We start from the raw sequence: 21765 nt of genomic DNA on the forward strand, positions 1-21765 counted from the left end.
AGTTAGGGCTAACCTGTGGACTGTAAACCTTAGAGATACCTGCTTTTAGAGCTGAAAGTTTGGGCTTACCTTTTGATTAAATGACAGCCTGTATCATGGAAGGGCTGTGTAGAGTGAACATTGTTAAAAATGCACTGTTTGCTTTATTCTGAAACTGCAAATCAAAGTGGACAAATATTTTAGTTTATGAAATACTGAATAAACTTATGTTTTTATACACATATCTGAGTTTCTCTCCATGTGTGTGTGTGAGTGCGTGTGCGCGCGCGTGTCTGTATAAGTATCTATACATAATTCTATATTATATGCAGCTATATCATTTTAGGTAAAGTTCATTTCATCTAAACTCATTTCACAGAAAGTGCAGGAGCCTATAACAAGTACCTAAGGGTATCATTTTTTTTATCACAGACATTTTTATGGAAATGAGTCTAGAAGAGTATGTGTAAACTGCAATGATCAGCATAATGTCGTGCCCTCAGATTTGTAGATGATTGCGTTTTCCATCCAGCACTGATTCACTGTGTGTGGTGTTTTTATTTTTCTGCGAGGTTGTGCAACTATGGAGTTAGTATATATAAGTAAGGGGAGTTGGGGGGGGTCAAAAACATTTTTTATATTATATTTATTGTGAAGTATGTTTTTGGTGAAATTATATAAAACCATATATATATATATATATATATATATATATATATATATATATATATATATATATATATATATATATGTACACACATAAAGGTTACTTGCACATGATCAACAGTCAAAAGATACTGCAAAATATCTACACAACAGAAACATCTAAACATAAAGTACTGAAAAAATCAAATTTATACTACGGAAGGTGTATGCCTTTTTCCCACTGTTGTGTGGCTTCAGAGTTGGTATATATGGCAAGCACCGTAGGGGGTGCAGGGGAGCTTGATTCTCTACAAAAACATTGACAAAATGTTGTTCAATTTTGTCAGATTTTTCAGTGGTTCTCTATGAGGTTAAATTATGGTCATGTTTTGTCAATGGTTTTGCAAGGGGGACAAGCCCAACTTCATCCCCACAAATCCTATTGAATATATATCTGTATATCTATATATACCTACAAAAGGTCACACAACAGTGCGGAAAAAGCATAAACCCTTCACTAGGACAACTTCTATTTTGTATTTTCTGTTTAGACGTTTGTATTGTAGACATTTTGCATTTTTTATACAGTTTAGATATTTGGATATAAAAAGTGTACCCCTGTTAAAATTCCAGGTTTTTGTGATATAAAAAAATGAGACCACAATAAATAATTTCAAAACTTTTCCCACCTTTAATGTACCCTATAACCTGTACAATTCAATTGAAAAACAAATCTGATAGGGGAAAAATATAAACAATAAAAAACATACAATAAGCTGGTTGCATAAGTGTGCACAGCCTTAAACTAATACTTTGTTGAGGCACCTTGTGATTTAATTACAGCATTCAGTCTTCCAGGGTACACACCTGCCATCGATTAAATATACTGTGATTAACCCCAAATAAAGTTCAGCTCTCCTAATAGGATTTTCCTGATATCTACTCAGTTGCCTGCTACAGCAAAAGCCATGGTTTGCAGAGAGCTTAAAAAGCATCAAAGGGATCTCACTGCTGAAAGATATCAGTCAGGAGAAGGGTACAAAAAATTTCCACAGCATTGGATACACCATGGAATACAGTGAAGACAGTCATCAAAAAGTGGAGAAAGTATGGGACAACAGAGACATTGCAAAGAACTGGACGTCCCTCCAAAACTGATGAAAAGAGAAGATGTAAACTGGTCAGAGAGGCTACCAAGAGATCTACACTAACACTGAAGGAGCTGCAGGAATTTCTGGCAAGTACTGGTTGTGAACTACATGTGACAACAATCTCCCATATTCTCCATATGTCTGGACTATGGGGTAGGTTTGCAAGACGGAAGCCTTTTCTTACAGAGAAAAACATCCAGGCCCGGCTACAATTTGCAAAACAATACATCAAGACTCCCCAAAGCATGTGGGGAAAATGTGTTATGGTCTGATGAGACCAAAGTTAACTTTTTGTCCACAATTCCAAAAGGTATGTTAGGAGCAAAAACAACACTTTGCATCACCAAAAGAACACCATCCCCATGGTGAAGCATGGTGGTGGCAGTATCATGCTTTGGGGTTGCTTTTCTTCAGCTGGAACTGGGGCTTTAGTCAAGGTGGAGGGAATTATGAACATTTCCAAATACAAGTCACTTTTGGCCCAAAACCTTCAGGTGTCTGCTTGAAAGCTGAAGATGAAGAGGAATTTCACCTTTCAGCATGACAATGACCCCAAGTATACATCCAAATCAACAAAAGAATGGCTTCACCAGAAAAAAATTAAATTATCGGAATGGCCCAGCCAGAGCCAAGATCTAAACTCAATAGAAAATCTGTGGAGTGACCTGAAGAGGGCTGTACACAAGAGATGCCCTCGCAATCTGACAGATTTGGAGTGCATTTGTAAGGAAGAGTGGGCAAATATTGCCAATTCAAGCTGTGCCATGCTGATAGACTCCTCCTCAAGAAGACTGAATGCTGTAATTAAATCAAAAGGTGCTTCAACAAAGTATTAGTTTAAGGGTGTCGCAACCAGCTTATTGTAAGTTTTATCTTTTATATTTTTTCTCCTAACATATTTGTTTTTCAATTGAATTGTACAGGTTATAGGGTACATTAAAGGTGAGAAAAGTTTTGAAATGATTTATTGTGGTCTCATTTTTTTATATCATAAAAACCTGGCATTTTAACAGGGGTGTGTACACTTTTTATATCCACTGTATTATATACATACATATAGATAACATACACATATACACACACACACACACACACACACACACACACACACACACACACACACACACACACATACATACTTTTCCTCAATTCTTTGCCTTGTCTCCAAAACAAATATGCAGGAAGAAATACATGTAAACCTACAGAATATAAATACTCACTTGTTACTAATTCTGGCCATGGATAAGCAATAAAATGAGCATACCTGAAATTTTTCCAACTGCACTTCTTTACATGATGAAACACGAACTGAGTGACATTCCCCATTGATGTTTAGCTTGTATTCCTCCTGGCTACTAAGCCGTTCAGCAACTAAATTGAACAAATGAATGTGATTATACATTAAGTAAACAAATATTTATAAACATAAATATTAAAGAAGAAAAAAGTAGGTGGAAATTTTCATTGTTTTTATTGTATTTATGTTCATTTTAACAGTCTGTATCTGTTTTAACTGTCTTCCTCGTTATTTTCTGTTTTAAATTAAAAGTGTATATTTGTTTTAGCTGCTTTAAAAAAGAAGTCATGTACTTACCATAACATTCCATGTGAGTTGTTCATCTCGCCTTCATTCTTACAGATGGGTTCGGAGCCGATCCTTGGCTTGAAGTCAGCCTACTACAAAGCTCGAGGTCTTCAGACAGCTCAAGGCCAAGTCCCTATCCCATGAGGCACCTAGAGTTACCTCAGATCTTGTTTGCTGCGTATAATAATACCATATGTCATTCTATCACTCCATAAGAGAAAGCTATAGAAGGGTTGAGCAACCAGGAAGAATCCAGCATCTCTGTCTTTGAAAAGCCCAGGAGGGGGTAGGAGGGTGAAAAGTAAGAATGAAGGTGAGATGAACAACTCACATGGAACGTTATGATAAGTACATAACTTCTTTATGTGAAGTTGTTCTATCTCACCGTTCATTCTTACAGATGGGTAGCATCCCAAGCGCCATCTATCTTGGGTGGCTCATGGGAGTATGTTTTTCAGGACAGTAGATCCAAAGGAGGCCCTGTCAACTTTGTAATGAGTGATAAAGGTATGAGGTCTTGACCAAGTGGCTGCTGCACAAATGTTATCAATAGGAAGCCTAGCAGAAAAGGCAGAGGATGTAGACACTGCTCTGGTAGAGTGAGCCTTAACTTTATGTTGTAAGGGCATATTAGCAGCTGAATAAGCAAATGTGATACAATCAGATAACCACTTGGACAGTTATTTTGGTCACTGGCATACCTTTCCTGGAGTCTGAAAAGAAGACGAAAAGCTGTTCAGATTTCCTAAAATCTTTTGTTCTATCCAAGTAAAATCTGAGCTGTCCATGAACATCACGTTTGTGCAACATATAATCTGAAGTAGGAATGTTCATTTGTCAGCAACCTGTGGGTTACGGATCCGATATCGGATCCGAGCCGGCAACTTGTTTCAAGCTAATGGATCCGAGCTCCTAGCCCCTCCCTTCACCCATAATCCCCTGCTAACCCTCCATGACCTCAGATCTAGTTTGCCGTGCTTGTGATGGCTGGATCTTTTTGGGCTCTGTCAGATAAGTGAAAAAAAGTTAACTTTTTCAAATTATTTCTAGTCAGGAAATTCTTTTTTAGTTTAAAGTAATACTTGTAAAGTGTGTCTGAGTTAGGTTCCTTAATTTTTAATTAATACCCTCATTTCGCTGGTCGCTAGTGTGTGAGTGTTTGTTGTGTGTCTTTTGGGGCCTGTGTGTGTGTGTAGTTGTTTTTCTTTCTTTTTTAGTTTAAAAAAAACAAAGGAATGGCTGAGGCCCCAAAAGCCATATTTTCTAAATATACCAAGTGTGGCCATAAGCTCTCCCCGGCTGATGGCCACACTCGGTGCGTTCGGTGCCTTGGGGTTGAACACCTCACCTCGGGCTGTACTATCTGTGCAGTGTTCAATCCCAGGGCACTGAAAGAATGGAGGTCAAAGCTGGTCCTGGCGGGACTTCTACCCCCGAATTCAGCTTCGGCCTCCGCTACCTCTGCTACTCCTGTGGCTCCATCACAGCCTGTGATAGTTGCCACACCTGCCCCCCTGCCTCCGACTGGGACTCAAACTCCCGCTAAAGTGTCGGAGGACAGGGAGGCCAGGAGGGGGAAATGGAGGGACAAGCACCACAAGCGGCGGGCCGAGACCTCCGTTTCGGCCCCGCCAGCTAAGCGGGCTTCTCCCTCCATTGCGTCTAGGTCTCCTCCTCCTTGGCTCCAATCCCCTTCTTTCTCCCCAGGGCCCGAGGAGGAGGAGACCCGATCTCCGTCGAGGTCATCGAGGCGGCATTCCAGGCCTGCCTCGATGGCCTCTTCGAGATCCACATTCAGTTTATCTGATGCAGACTTGGACCGGATGATGCGAAGGTTCATCCAGGCCCAGCTGCAGATGGGAGTGCTCTTGCCTCCCCCCCCCCCCCTCAGAGGGGGAGCTCGACACCTTTTTTTCCACCCAATTGCTCCTTCTCCGACTCGCTACCTGGGTTTGGAGCGCTCGGATCCGAGCAGCCTTGGAGCCGGGGGTGGGTCGGCGCCGACAGTACTTGGTACTTCGGATCCGACCCTACCCTCGAGTCTGTCGGATCCGACCTCTCAGAGCCGTGGTCCGAGCTTCGGATCCGGGGGATTCAGTGTGCCTTTGGCTCCATCCAGGTCAGAGCACACTGGTCCCTCGGATCCGACGGTCTCGGCGCCGGCTCCGATCCCTTCATCGGATCCGAGTGGGAGCCGACTTTCGGATCCATTGGAGAGTGGCTCTCCCTCGGCATTCGATGTTGTGGAGAGGGCTCTGTTGAGAGCATCCAGACCCCCGGTCCTTGCATCGACTCCTCCCTGCACTCCCTCTCTGCTGGGCCAGGCTTCCATCACCCGGCCAAAGGGACAGCCTGCTTCAATGTCACAGATAGTTCCATTGGAACAAGATGTTGCTGGCGAGGCCTACTCGGACAGTCCCCCCGAGGAAGCTCCCCGCAAGCATAAGTGCAAAAGGAGGCACGTGGACTCCCCTGAGTCCTTAACCGAGGAGACATCATGGAGATGCTAAGAATCAGAGGTGGGTGGTCTGCCCCCAAGTCTTCCTCTGACGAGTCCGTGTTTCTGGAGGCATTCGAGGCAGGCCCGTCTACCTCCTGGGTGTCCCCTTCAGCCAATCCCCTGGTGGACCTTATTACCACCAGGGCATGGAAGGATCCGGATACCGTGGAGCCAATACCCAAATGACCGGATAGGATTCTTAGCCCCCCCCTCAGACCAGTCTCATTGGAGTAAGGGCCCCCCTGTAGATGCCATGTTGACGGCGGCAGCCACAAAGAGGGAATTGGCTCAGGAGAGTCCCTCAGTCCATCCACCGAGCAAAGAGTCCCGTTTGATGGATCGCTTAGGGAAGCGAGTCTTTAGTTCAGCGACCTTCTCAGTAAGGTCTCTGAACTATATGGCACATGTCATCAGGATGCAGCGGGATCTTATCAAAGAATACGCTGCATCCCCCCCTGAGTCCATGTCGGAGGAGGATAAACAATTGTACTCCACCCGAATGGCCACTCTGAGATCTATTTCAAACACCTCTATGCGGCTATTGTCCCACGCCACAGAGGGAGCCGCTAGGGCCAGCGGAGCAGGCCTAGTCATGAGACGTCAGGCCTGGCTCCGTCATTGCGACTTTACGGAGCCCTTTAAAGCATCCTTCACGAATGCCCCCTTTGATGGTTCTGCCCTTTTTGGCAAAACAGTTCGGGAGATGCTTGTCCAGAGTGAGAAGGACGGAAAGACGTTGTCTGCCATCGGAGTCTGCTTCTCTGCTCCCCAGCGGTCCTTTTCAAGGAACCAAAAGGGTCAGAAGAAGATGTGGTTCCGAAAATCACAACATTCCCAACCAGCTCCGGACAACCAGTCCTACCGTGGCAGAGGTGGACAGGGAGGACGTCGCCCTAGGGGCAGAGGGGCTCCGAGAAATTTCGGGTCCAGAGAACCTTTCTCTGAATGGCCCGCGCAGCAGCCCTGAGGGGTTGCCCGGCTGCTCCACTCTGGAGGCAGTCGGGGGGCATTTTTCGAAGCATCTAGCGGCATGGGAGTCCATCACAACAGACCGCTGGGTGCTTCGCTTCATATCCAGAGGGTACAAAATATCAATTCTCCATGTCCCCCAATCCAAGAACCTCCCCGATGTACCACCCGATCACAGGGAAGCCGCAGCCGCAGAAATACAGCAGCTGCTAAGAAAAAGAGCCATCCAGCCAGTCCCCCAAGACCAGCTCAGATTAGGGTTCTACTCCAGGTTCTTTTTGGTGCCAAAAAAGACGGGGGATCTGAGACCCATCCTAGACCTTTCCCGCTTGAACCTGTCAGTAACCAAGGAAAAATTCCGAATGGTGAGGGAGAACGATTGGATGTGCTCTATAGACCTCAAGGATGCGTATTACCACATCTTAATGGACAAACGATCCAGGAGGTTCCTTCACTTCCGGCTGGGAGCCAGTCACTACCAGTTCAGGGTCCTTCCCTTTGGCCTCACCACAGCCCCCCGGGTGTTCACCAAAGTGTTAGCAGTGATTGTGGCCCACCTGAGTCTCCAGGGAATTCAGGTCTTCCCATACCTGGACGACTGGCTCCTGACTGCACCAACAAGGCATATACTTTGCTCAGCCAGACTTCTTTCTCCATCTAGCCCCACAACTAGGCATTACTATCAATGTCGGCAAATCCCTACTGGCTCCAACACAGATCATAGAATTTATAGGTGCCAGAATAAACACCAGAGATTTGCGAGCCTTCCTAACTGCGGAGAGAATCAGAAATCTTCAACTTCATGTGTGGGCTATCCTTCATTCAGAGGCTTCACCAGCGGAATTGATCCTGAGGGCACTAGGCTCCATGGCAGCAGCGATTACACTCCTTCCATGCGCCCATTTGAACATGCGAGTCCTGCAATGGACTCTGTTAGTGCAATGGTCCTTCCTATCCCTTCCTCTCCACCATCCCATCGCTATCAGCAAGGCTTGCAGAAGGGCGCTACTATGGTGGCTCCAAGCATCAAACTTCCATACGGGCCGTCCCTTCTGCACCTCTCCCCCTATCGCCACGGTGACCACGGACGCTTCCAGCCTCAGGTGGGGGGGTCCTTACTCAGGCAGGACAGTCCAAGGCACGTGGAACGATACAGAGACCTCCCTGTATATCAACGTTCTGGAGATGAGAGCGGTGCTGTTAGCGTTGCAAGCACTTCAGAGCTTCCTCCCCGCAGGAACGATTGCAATTCACTTGGACAACATGTCAGTGGTCTGATATATCAACAAACAGGAGGGAACCAGATCTTATCCTCTTTGCCGCGAAGCCATGAGAGTGTGGGAATGGGCGATCTCCACCAACCGCTTTCTGATTGCAACGCACATTCCGGGGAGGACCAACATCCTAGCGGACAAGCTCAGCCGCACCCTTCTTACACCCTACGAGTGGTCTCTCAATCCTCTAGTAGCGAAGCAGATATTCGCAACATGGGGGCAACCCTGCTGCGATCTTTTTGCATCTCCATCAAACGCCAAATGCGACAATTTCTTAGCTCTAATCCCCCCACCAGGGGAATCTCCAAGAGACGCTCTGGTGCATGCTTGGCCACCCAGTCTACTCTATGCCTATCCTCCTCTTCCAATGATGATACAACTCTTACAGAAAGCCTCGTGGTTGGGGAGCAAGATGATTCTCATTGCCCCATTCTGGCCTCGACAAATTTGGTTCCCTTACCTGTGGTCTCACCTTGTGAATCACCCTTGGATTCTAGATCCCATCCCGGATCTCATCTCCCATCCATTGGACTTGCCAACTCCAAACCTGGACAATCTGAAACTGACAGCTTGGTTGCTCCAGTTCCACTCCTAGTTAGGACTCCCGGTATCTCTTCACCAGTCAAAGCCATCCTCGTGGCAGCACATAAGCCCTCCACCAGGAAGGTATATCACAGCAAATGGAAACGTTTTTCCATCTGGGCAGAGCGCCACGATCTAGATCCCTTTACGGCTCCTCTTCCATCCATTTTAGACTTCCTAACTGAACTCTTTCAAGAAGGTGCTAGTTGTTCAACTGTCAAAGTGCAATTGGCAGCCATTTCTCATTATCATGTGGGACATGATACAGGACCTTTGATGTCAGCCAAATTGTGTAAAACCTTTCTCAAGGGTACCTTTTTACTTAGACCTCCTGTAAAAGAAGCCGTACCCCCATGGGATCTTACTTTAGTTCTTCAAGCCTTGACTGCTCCACCCTTTGAACCCACTGCTTCAGTGGATCTCAAATTCTTGTCATGGAAAACAGCATTCCTTGTAGTCATTACTTCAGCGGAAAGAGTGTTGGAACTTCAGGCTCTTTCTGTAAAGCCTCCATATCTGATTTTTCACCCTGATAGAGTGTACCTCAGGATCAATCCCTCCTTTCTTCCCAAGATAGCATCAGAAACCAACATAAACCAATCCATAAATTTACCGGTTTTCTTCCCTAAATATCAAAATAAGGGTGAATACAAGCTGCACTCATTGGATGTTCGTAGGCAGCTTCATTTTTATACTCGTAGGATGGCTGGCCATAGACAATCCGACCAGCTGTTCATTTCCTTTGCCAAATTTAACTTGGGGAAAGCTATCTCTAAAGTATCTTTATCTCGCTGGATTTCCCAATGTATCCTGCTAGCTTATCAAGCCTCGGGTAGACCCGCACCAGAAGGAGTCCATGCTCATTCCACTCGCTCCATTTCTACTTCTGCGGCTTTCAAGTCTAGAGTTCCTTTGGATGATATTTGTTCTGCAGCCACTTGGGCTTCATCTCATACCTTTATCAACCACTATAAGCTAGACCTGCTTTCTAGAGGGAGAGCATCCTTTGGCTCTGCGGTGCTTCGTAATATCCTTCCATGATGACCACCCAGGGTACAGGTAGCTGGGGACTCTGTCCCACAGGTTGCTGACAAATGAACATTCCTACTTCAGATTTAGAAGTTATGTACTCACCATAATGTTTCATCTGAGTAGGTAGTTCATTTGTCTGCAACCATCCCCCCCCCTTCCCCCTGACCTTCTTGGATCATTTAATTTTTAGGTATCCTTTCTTGGATATATATGGAGAGGCAAACTCGATCTGAGGTCATGGAGGGTTAGCAGGGGATTATGGGTGAAGGGAGGGGCTAGGAGCTCGGATCCATTAGCTTGAAACAAGTTGCCGGCTCGGATCCGATATCGGATCCGTAACCCACAGGTTGCAGACAAATGAACTACCTACTCAGATGGAACGTTATGGTGAGTACATAACTTCTAATTCTAAATTGTTGGAGTGATTGGGGAAGAAAACTGGCAAATCAATAATTTGATTAAGATTAGCTTCAGTGCAAACTTTAGGCAAAAAAGAGGGGTTAGTTCGAAGTGAGACTCTGTCAGCATGGAAAATCAAATAAGGAGGCTTAATAGACAAGGCTTGAAGCTCTGAAACTCTGCAGGCAGAAGTGATAGCTACTAAAAAGATAATCTTCCATGACAAACATTTGAGGTCACATGAGGAAGCTGGTTTGAATGGAGGGAGAATAATGCAAGAAAGCATAAAATTTAGATTCCATGGGGTACAGGGAGATTTCACAGGTGGTCTGAGATGAAAGGTCCCTTTGAGAAAGGCTTTGGATAGTTTGTGTGACATAATGTTCAACCCTTCAAATCCAAGGTGAAAATTAGAAATGGCAGCAGGTTGAACATGAACTGTTGCTGCTGCAGCTCCTTTGTTGAAAATCATAGTCAAGAACTCTAAAATGGAGGCCATAGGGGCTTGGTAAGGATCAATGTTGTTTTGAGAGGCCCATATAGACATTTTTTATTCCATTTGCTAAGGTATAGCTTCCTCGTAGAGGATTTATGAGAGGATATGAGAATTTGTTTCATCTCATTAGAAAGGTTATGGAATCTGGCTATGATGGGAATTGGAGCAGCCAAGCTGTAAGTTTCAGGGACTGAAGAGAGTAATGAAGTTCCACCGACAAATGCGTCAGAAGATCTGAAACTGGGTCCAGAATCCAAGGGTACTCCAAAAGATGAAGTTGAAGGAAGGGGAACCAAATCTGATGAGGCCAGTGAGGGGCTATTACAATGATGGTCCTTCCCAGGGCTTTTGCTTTCTGTAGTAACTTGGGTATCAACAGGATTGGAGGGAATGCAGAGGAGACCTGGAGGCCAATTGTGTACAAATGCATCCCTTAGGGCTTCTCCCGGAGGGGGAATCAGGGCAAAGTAGCTTCTGCATTTCATGTTCATGTGGCTGGCGAAAAAGTCGCAGCAAGGCTGGCCCCACCTGTGGAATATTCTGTCAATATTTCTTTCTTGAGGGGCTGCTCGTGAGGCAACAGAATTGCTCTGCTTAGCTTGTCTGCTATCACTTTGGATTTACCCGGGATGCGCATTGCTAACAGAAAGTGCTGGGTGGATATAGCCCACTGCCACACTCTTAGGGCCTTGCGACAAAGGGAGTAGGACCTGGTTCCTCCTTGTTGTTCAAGTACCAGACCATTGACATGTTGTCTGTCTGAATCACAATCATACCCAGAGGAAGAGAGTCCTGGAAGTACTGTAATGCTATAAGTACTGCTCTCATCTCTAGGACATTGATATGCAGATGTGTCTCTTGATCGGTCCATGTGTCTTGGGCTGTTCTTCCCTGAAAAATGACTTCCCACCCTATCAGGGAAGCATCCGTGGTCACTGTGGCCGCTGGTGGGGGTAGAACAAAAGGACGACCTGCCGTGACATGAAGAGAGGTCAACCACTACTGAAGATCCTTTTTGCATGTGTTCATGATCATTATAAGATGAGACATTGGGAGCTCTTGGTAAGACCATTGAGTGAACAACAGCCATTGCAGAATCCGCATGTGCATGCAACCTAACGGTATGGCTAATACTGCAGCTGCCATCATTCCTAACAATTTTAGTACTTCTGATGCTGGAGCCTTGTTTTTGGCTATGATATTGTGGACCTGCTGAAGAAGTAGTAAGACTCTTTCTTACTTATTGGTGGTGTCCAATTCTGCAACAATAAAAATGGTATGTTGCGATGGCAACAAGGCAGATTTTCCTGAATTTATTGTAATGCCCAGCTGACTGCAGAGTGAAAGAGTGGTGTCCCTGGCTTGAATGAGTTGATGCCTGGTAGTGGCAGTGAGAAGCCAATCGTCTAGGTACAGAAACACCTGGAATCCTAAACATCTCAGGTGAGCCGTGACCACTGCCATACATTTGGTGAACTCTCTGGGAGCTGTAGTGAGACCAAAGGGCAGGGCTCGAAACTGGTAATGAATGGCTTCCAGCCGGAGGTGCATATGATCCCTGGATGGTCTGACCATTTTTATGTATGCATCCTGGAGATCTATCGAGCACATCCAATTATCTTTCCCTAAGAAGGGAAGTATAGATTGAAGCATGACCATCTGGAACGTCTCCTTCTTGACAGATCTGTTTAGCCTGCTGAGGTCCAAAACAGGCCTCCAGTCCTCTGTCTTTTTTGGAACTAAAAAGAATCTTGAGTAAATTCTGGATCCTGTCTGGTCTGCTAGGACTGGCTGGATGACGCTTTTTCTTAGTAACATTTGGACCTCTACTATGGCTTGTTCCCTATAACTGGGTGGAACGTCCGGGATTTTTCTTGTCAGTGGAGGGAGTGTGGTGAAAGGAAGGAAACATCCTTTGGAAATGATACTTTGTACTCAGTTGTCATTTGTTATTTTGAGCCAGGCGTCTGGATACAAAGATAAGCGACCCCCAGCTGCCTCCAGAGTAGGACAGTCAGGCCTCCTTTCAGGAGCGCTGGTAGGGCTTCCCAAAGAAGTGATCTCTGTCACCCTGGTTTTGTGGACCCCCTCTGCCACAAAGGTGGCGTTTTCCATTATTGTCCCCTCCTCTGCCCCTGGAGGGGGGTTCACCACATGTGTCCTGAAAGGCTCCTTGGGCTTTTCGGAACCACATCTTTCCTCCCCTTTGACCCTTGGGGTAGGGTCTGGTAGGGGTGGAAAAACAGATTCCGATGGCAGACAGAGTCTTTCCTTCCTGCTCACACCTGGTCAAAGTTTCCTTAGCAGTGGGCCCAAAAAGGGACGAGCCATCAAAAGGGGCATTTACAAGGGATGCCTTAAAGGGCTCCACGAAGGAACACAAGCGCATCCAGGAGTGTCTCCTAAGAGCAATTCCTGTACCCGCTGCCCTGCTCGTTCCATCAGCTGCATACAAAATGAGGCGCATATGCGAGTTAACAATGGAGTTGAGGGTGGCAAGCTGGGAGGCAACTTTATCTGAAACTCCTGCAGCTACTGTACCCTGAAGAGTATCTCCGAGCTCTTTAAGGAGATCTCTTTGCAATCTAGTAAAATGGGTTAGACAGTTGGGCGAATGCAGAGCAAAAGTCACTGAACTGTAAATGCGCTTCCCATATCTATCCATGATCCTAGAATCTCTGTTAGGAGGATGGATAGAAGAGGAAGTTTCTGAAATTTCCTTTTTGGTGGCTGCCGGCACCACCATGGCAACAACTGGCACACCTTTGGTCAGAAATGATTTGTCCTGGGGAGCAGAAATAAATTTATCAGGCCTCCTGGGAACAGACTCCATGGTGTTCAGGGACTCCCACGCCCTTCGTGAGACCAGCTGCATAAGTTCATCGAAGGGTGGAGACACCCAAGAGGTGGAGGGCTGAGACCCAAAAGCCTTCAGAAGAACTGACTCATCTTCAGTAAGGTTGGTGGACTGCCAGTCGCCCCTCTGCCTAAGGATTTCTAGTATCTCAACAAATGAGATATCCTCAGAGGGACCATGGGGACCCTTCTGATTCATCCAAGTCAGTATCAGATGTCAGGAACTCCTGTGGGGAGTCTATATGCTTCCTCTTACAGACTCTCTTCCTGGGAACGTCATCAGTGGGAGCTTCTGGTGAGGTCTCAGCAGAGCATAGGCCACCCAATGGGGCTTCCTGAGGCTCTGGGTCTCTATGTTTGGCAAGGGTCTGTGAAGCAGAAGCAGACACAGGCGCTTTAGGGGAAGAGGAGGCCAGACCTGAGGTCAAAGATGTCTTAGGAGGCATAACTCTCCTCATGGCTTTGAAGGCACCTCTGCTCCGATGCAAAGGGACCAACGGATCCAAGGAAACCATCGATACCCCCGGCACTGGGACAGTGGGCTCCGAGCCAGTGGTAGGAACCAAGCCCATCCAAGCTGAAGCCCCAAAAGGTAGAGTCGGAACTGACAAGTCGGTCCGACTATCCTCCCTGGACCCAGCCAGACAGTGTCGGCTCCTAGATTCCTCGATCTCCGCCAAGGACGTCAGAGTAAATGGAGCCGAAGACACTGGAGCAGGTGTCAGCTCCAAAGGCTCCACGATCAACAAGTCTGACTCCTCTGGCTCCGAAGGACCGGTATGGCTTGGAGGAGGAAGAGTAGTAGCTGGTAAAAGGGTCTTCGGCTCCGAAGCCGCTTGGGTTGGAGCCGTTAAGAATTTAGTAAAGGCATGTGCCTGTAAAAGCTTCTGCACCACATGATCCACATCAAAATTGGAAAGGCTAATCGAAGACTGAGATGAAAGGATTGAAGGTGGTACTGACTGTAAAAGTGGAGATTTAGGTATTTTGGATACCAGTTCCAAAATCGGGGACTGGATCCGAAAGGATAAGACAGTTGGCTCCGAGGTTTGTAGAGCCGATGTCGAAGACTTTTTCGATTTTTTTACTTCAGATGTAGAAGTCTTGGAAGACTGAAGATTTACTGGATCCATCTTGGTCGCTCCAAGCCTCCTGGAAAGAAGGTTTAAGTAAACCTCTATCTGTCAATTTTCTCTTTCGCTCCTGGAGAACCCTGGAAGAGAAAGAGTGACATATGGAGCAGCTTTCCTGGAGATGCAATGCTCCCAAACAATAATTTATGTGACTGTCACTGACAGACATTTTCTTCCCACATTTAGGACATTTTTTTAAACCCTGACTTAGGGTGTTTGCCTTTATCATCAGCCATTTCAAAAAGCACAATGTTAGTAGGGTGCTGTAAAAAACAGACATACCCAACAACAATTAAACAACAACAACAAGCCTTCCTAAAATACAGGCTAAATATAAATCGCAATCACACACACACAAAAACTACTTGTTTAGACAAATTACAGAAGGCACTATATAAATGCACACAACTATGAAAATATCTAAATTCTAAAGAGAATAATTCAAAGTTATGACAGAAAAGTCACTTTTTTAACTCTAAAACTAATCTAAAGGTAACAGCACACAACTAATTTAACACTAAACAAGGCCTAAATAAAAGAGGCCAAAGAGCTAAATACTAGAAAAAAGCACCAAGGGAAGGGGACCACACAAAGGGAAGGGAACTACACAAAGCTATAAGAGCTTTATCTAAATATCTAAGCTATAAACAGAAACTATTTATCAATATTTGTCAAATATTTCTAATAACGAAAGGTTTTATTGGCCCGAGCTAGCGAGAACCTCCGATCTATTGCAGTGGCAAACTAGATCTGGGGTAACTCTAGGTGCATCATGGGATAGGGACTTGGCCTCGAGCTATCTGATGACCTTGAGCTTTGTAGTAGGCTGACTCAGAGCCGAGGATCGGCTCCAAACCCATCTGTAAGAATGAATGGCGAGATAGAACAACTTCACATTCAGTGTTTTTGTTGTTTCTGACCTTAAATACTCTTATAAGCTTTTAAGGCCTATATTCAGTAGTTCTAGTAAATAGTTGCTCTGTTTTTGCCCTTTATGTGATCTGACTTTGAAACTAAATACCCATTGTCCTTTGTGAGAGAAATTGAGAACCAGGTGGAGTTTTATAAGTTCTGATTGCTTCCAGGCAGGGGAGGGTTGCAGTTAACTGCTTTTGTTGTCTGATGCCCTAGAACTGTTCAGTTACGTCTTCAGGTTCTGTTTATGCTATGCTTAGGCTAGCCAACAAGATGCTAAGTGGCTGAAAAACTCCATCTCCCCTCTCCTGATTCTTGTTGTGTTCTTTAACCCAATGTCTCTCTCTTGCTGTCTGCCCCTTATGTTAATTTGACCACAGAACTCCTTCCCTCTCCTCTGTCACTGGTTGTTGTCTTTAATTACAAAAGTATCATTTTGTGAAGTCACTCTCTTTTATCTAATTAAATACTTTTTCCTTTCCCTTGATTGTTCGCATTGCTGGACCAAGAAAGTGGATTTATTCCACATTTTCTGGAACTGTAAATGTACATATAAACGCTGGTGTTCACTGAGAGCTAGGCTTGAAAATATGGGTTATGAAACATCCACCCTTACATGGGAATTCGCACTTTTGCACATCACCCAAAAAAAACCTCCCAAAATTAAAGCTTTATGTATTAATTACTATCTTCTCATTGCTAAAATTATACATCACTCAGAACTGGTTAGATTGAAGTCAGTGCTCCTGGGTCAAACTTTAGACAAATGGTGTCCAAATACATTCTAGCACATAATCTGAATACAGGCAACCTTAATAAATAACTATATACTTTACATCATTGGAAGGCCCTCCTCGATGTAGTTTCAGCGTAAATTAGGCAGAACGCTGTTTCTCTATGGAATTTTGTTGTCTGTATTATCTTTACTCTCCATACAACAAACTGTTTTGCATGCAAATTGTGATTGTGTAGGTCATATAAGCTTATTTCTTTGGAGACTGTCAATACGGCACAATGTATATAGTGTACATAGGTTATTTTAGAGTTATGTTCTAGCTATTTCTTTGTTATTCTTTTTTGTGATTTTGCTTTGACTCAAGTTTTGTATGCTTTAAAAGAAAATAAAGAAATATTTAAAAAAAATACTTTTTCCTTCTTATTGGTTTCTATAAACAAATGGAAACAGAACTGCACTTTTCAACTGTTTCTGTAGTCAGCTTAATTGAATTGGGCATTCTGAGATAAGGTAACAATGTTTCATGTTCACAGATAAATACTAGGCTATCAGTCTGCAAACAAATACAAGCCTAGCCAATAACTAGAGATCAGAATCAAACTCGGCACCTTGTATCTGTGAGGTAAGGACCTTAAACATTATGCCAACAGCTCCCAAATTACTGACAAGTGCACACTACTTAAACAAAATGACACAACGTGTGAAAGATGTAGTAATATAATGTTAATAGGGACAAAGCTGTCAAACGTAACCACTACAAATAACATGCAGGTGGTAAGTACCACACAGCACCACACTAAAACTAATCACACACAACTCAGACCAAACACATGTACATACATATGCTGAGGCTCTTACAAGTAACATACTTAAACCACAAAGGTCCCCAAAATGTAACCTGACCAGCAAGTGCCCTGAGCGACCTCACAAACACAAAGCATGGTAAGCACTACCATGACGCCTACAAGCAACAGTCGCACTGCCTCAAGTTAAAAGTCTATGAGGCAATCTCCCATACAATCCAATATTTTACTTGTAAGTGACTCCATGAGAAACACTGATGTGCCACTAATGAGGCTGTGCTAGGAGAGGCTCACAGCCAATTGCCTACCAGGTGCAAGGATTCGCCACATCATGCACGCTCTCAAATCCTTGCACTCTAAGTACACATATGGCAAAGTCACAGTGCAAGTGGGTGTAAATGACTTGTACCACCCTCCATCCATTATATGATGAGAGACACAATGGAATATGTGTCCGAGGCAGGTATGAACCTAACTTTGATCAGCATTCCACCATCACTAAGAATGATGCAACAATATGAACAAAAGATTACTGACTTCACCAACTATCTTATATACTGTATCCCTTTTGAATATCACCAAAAGCTATCAGCATGAGAGAAGATGGCAGATGGACCTACCTTTGCCAAGAATGTCCTGCACCTATTGTCCCAAGACTTTTGCATACTGGCTAAATCCTTATCCACCCCATAGTGCCTTTTTTTAGGCAATGTCAGACTCTTAAACCTTCCAAAATAACAAAACGGAATTCAGATAGCACCATGGTAGGAGCCTTAACAAAAAGCTCCACTTCCAAGAATTCCTTACCCTGAAAAAGATTGATGTTTGCATCATCAAAGAGACCTGGTTCATGACCAATAAGAACACTCCATCTGGGAAGGGTGTCAATGCCTACCAAATGTTCAACCCCACTGCACTAGATGATGTACAAAGGGTGGTGGTGACTTCATACTCTTAAAAAGCTATTTCACCTCCAGACGCATTACCCAAAATAACCTGGAACTCTTCCACGTCCACCCTACTATCACCAAAACCCCTTTTCATATCATAGCTAACGACAGGACCCCCTCCCTCCCCCCTCAGACTATATCTCCTATCTCCTAAACAGTGTAGTGTTCCTGTGCATTAAGCCAAACACCATTCTTGTAGGTAACAGTCCTTACCCCAAAAGCGAAGATAAAATCCTGGACTTAGTCCTCACCAATATGGGACAGTTTTGCTCTCCACCAACTGTAACTTCCTCACTGGTTAAATCGGACTGCAAATCAGTCACATTTACCATAAGACTAAGCCAGAAGCATCTTCCAATGCTTCCGTGTTTACAATTTATGCTAAGGCTAAGCTACTAATACTGAATGATGACCTGGATAAATTCAAAAGCCCCTTCCAACACAACGACCTCATTGCTTCTGCAGAATCCTTTATCACCAAATTCTATGCATGTGTAAATAGCTGCACAGATGCAGCTGTCCCAATTCAAAGTAAATACAATGCCAAATTTAGAAATAAACCTCCTGTGATAGAAACCAAATATAAACAGAATCTATAATAAAGGAAAAAACTTCACTATATGCAAAAATAAGTTTAACTCTCATGATACCAAAAACGCTCTTGCTAAAATTAACAGGGAACCCTGGATCCAGATCAAATCAACCAAACCAGATACAACCCCACCTAGGTGTAGTAAAGAAATCTTTCCATGTAGCACACATGATTAGTAAAGGCATCTCCTCAAGAGCAAAAGAGGTTATAACCCCCTCTATACTTGGCACTTATCCGGCCCATAATTGAGTATAATGCCCCATTCCCATGTACCGTACAAAGCACCTGCAGCAACTGGAGAGACTTCAGTAGTTTCTAACAAAGAAGATCAAGGGGCTCCAGCATGTGCCTTGCACAGACTCACTAAAGTCCCTGTCACTATACTCAGTACTGGACAGACTTCTTAAGGGAGACTTATGCTTGGCCTACAGAGCAATTCAAGACTCAAACCCAATGAACTTGCTGCATACCCATAAATAAACAGGACTAGGGCTAACCATTCCAGGGACCTAAATATGGCCTGCAACTTAAACAGGACATGCTGGAGGGAATGATTTATCTCCCAGCAACTGCTGTATCTTTGGAACAGGCTACCAATTCATGTGAAACAGAGCATCTCTAAGACACTTTTCAAGAGGAACCTGTGTGAGTGGATGGGGGCACTGTAAAGTCTTACCTGGGATAGTGCCCACAGCCCTCCTGGACATGGGCAGTCATCATTAAATGCAATCTTGGGTATTGTCTAGCATTTCTATGGTATTACATTGGGATGAAATGGCTATCTTTAAAATGACGTCCGGGTCGATAGCCTAGTAATCTCCTATGATCCTATAACTACAGAATCTTCTTTAACTGTATCAGAAAACTCAGAAACAATGACTACCACTGTGCAGAGCTAATAATAAATGATATCACATATCACTAAATAAATGATATCACATAATAAATGATAACACGGCTTGCACCTGTCACCCTTGGGCTTTCGGATATTGGCAAGAGCTCTTCCTACCCCCATAGTGCCTTTTTTAGGCAAGGCTCAAAAGACAAACCCACCTCCATAGGTATCACAAGGGATAAGAAACTAAGAGTAATGCTACTCAATGCCAGAAGTCTAAACCTCAAGATGCACGCACTCAAAACTCTCCTTAGCATGGAGAACATCGATATCTGTGCAGTAACAGAAACCTGGTTCAAGGCTCCCCAGAGTACCCCAGCACTACCAGGTTATACCTCATACCATGCTTTTCGGCCCCAAAACTTGGACCGAACCACAAAAAGAGGGGGAGTATCTATATTCGTCAAAGATACCCACACCTCCAGGTTGGTGGCACAGCACGAAGCATCAGAGACTATCCATGTGCAACTAACAGTGGGTAAAACTGCCTTCCAGTTTATAGCCTGCTACAGACCACCCTCTCAAACCCAGTAACCCCACTCAGCCTTCCTGAGAACACTGGAAAATATGAAGGTCTCTCCAAACACCATTATATTGAGCGACTCCAACTCCCCAAACATAGACAGGGAGCATTACTCTAGCTCCAACACCCTAGCCCAAAGGTTCCTAGAATTTATAAACTCAAATGCTATGGAACAACTTGCTACCACTCCCACAAGAGGGGAAAACATACTGGACCTGATCATCACCAACATGGGGACTCTATGCTCCAGACCAGAAGTGTATCCCTCACTGGTAAGATCAGACCATAAACTAATTTCACTGGATATTCACATCCCGACCCCACCCCCTGCCCAGAAAACCAAAGTGAAAAACTTCTCTAAAGCAAATTTCACACTCCTCAAAACCGAGGTGGAATCCTTCAAAGCCCCCGGGCCTGTGGAAAATATGGCCCAGACTGCAGAATCCTTTATAAACGCATTCTTTGAACACCTTCAGGAATGCATGGATCTTGCAATCCCAAATAAAACCAAGACCCAATCCTCCAAAGGCAGACGTCCTGTCTGGTGGACCCCAGCCATAAACAAACTATACAATAGAAGGAGGAAGCTACTACATGATAGAGCAAAATCCCAAAAAGGGAAGGCATCTCTGATCAGTATTAGCAAAAAACTATGGGCACTCATAAAATCGTCTAAGGCCAGCTTCGAGAGAAAAATTGCACAGGACATCACAAGGCTTTCTTTAGTTATGTTAGGAACCTGGGTGGGAATTCCCAGATATTCTCAGAATTAGTCCAAAATGACACAAAATACACCGAACCCACAGACATTGCCAACATCCTAGCTGACAGGTTCAGCGCAAACTCCCCCCCCCTCCCCACCAAAAGGGCAAATATCTATCCCAGCAGAGTGCTGCCCCCCTGACATCTCAGATGCTCAGGTAAGAGCCGCCCTCTCCAAAGCAAAAAACACAGCATCAATGGGACTAGACGGTGTCCCGGGCTGCGTCCTACATGAACTCCAAGAAGAGCTAAACGCAAACATAGAACTACTGTTCAATCAAAGCCTTACTACAGGATATGTGCCCAAAGAGTGGTGTACAGCAACAGTGGTCCCTCTCCATAAAGGTGGTGCCTCAACGGATCCTGGAAACTATCTCCCCATAAGCCTGACTAGCTTGGTCTGCAAAGCTATGGAAAGGATCATCATGGACCTCATAAATAAAGATATTGGGGACCTACAAACACTGGATCCTACCCAGTTCGGCTTTGTTAAGGGCAGATCCTGCCTCTTAAACCTGGTTGATTTCTTTGAAACAGTCACCAAGACCATTGACGAGGGGAAGGTGGTCCACACAGCCTACCTGGACCTCGCAAAAGCTTTCGATACAATACTCCACTTGGGCATTATAGATAAGCTCACCAGCTTAAATATAAACCCCTATGTCACTAGATGGGTTGCAAACTGGCTCAAGGACAGAACCCACATGGTTAGAATTGCTGGAGCCATGTCAGACTCCAAACCAGTTACAAGTGGCATCCCACAAGGCTCAGTCCTGGGACCTCTCTTGTTTGGTATATATTTCTCGGAGGTACAGGTCAACACGGAAGGACTGTGGCTGACCAAGTTCGCAGATGATTGAAAACTGGGTGCCATAATTGACTCTCCAGCTGACACAAGCATCCTCCAAAAGGGCCTCATAGAAACAGACAACTGGTGCCAGAGCCATGGCCTCAAGCTAAACGCCAAAAAGTGTATAGTCATCCCCTT

The 21765-nt window shown here is 44.7% G+C and overlaps 1 protein-coding gene across 1 annotated transcript in view; it reads right to left on the bottom strand.

Moving 5' to 3' along the window:
- The window catches only part of NMI (N-myc and STAT interactor), a 579174-nt gene that overhangs the window by 33487 nt on the left and 523922 nt on the right, over window positions 1–21765 (bottom strand). Inside the window, exon 9 of the mRNA XM_044074881.1 lies at window positions 3040–3146. Coding sequence (XP_043930816.1) covers window positions 3040–3146 — 107 coding nt within the window. The remainder of the gene's footprint in view (window positions 1–3039; window positions 3147–21765) is intronic.

This window comes from Protopterus annectens, chromosome 6.part0, assembly GCF_019279795.1.
Source record: "Protopterus annectens isolate FY-2018-M chromosome 6.part0, PAN1.0, whole genome shotgun sequence".
Taxonomy (NCBI): Eukaryota; Metazoa; Chordata; order Ceratodontiformes; family Protopteridae; genus Protopterus; species Protopterus annectens.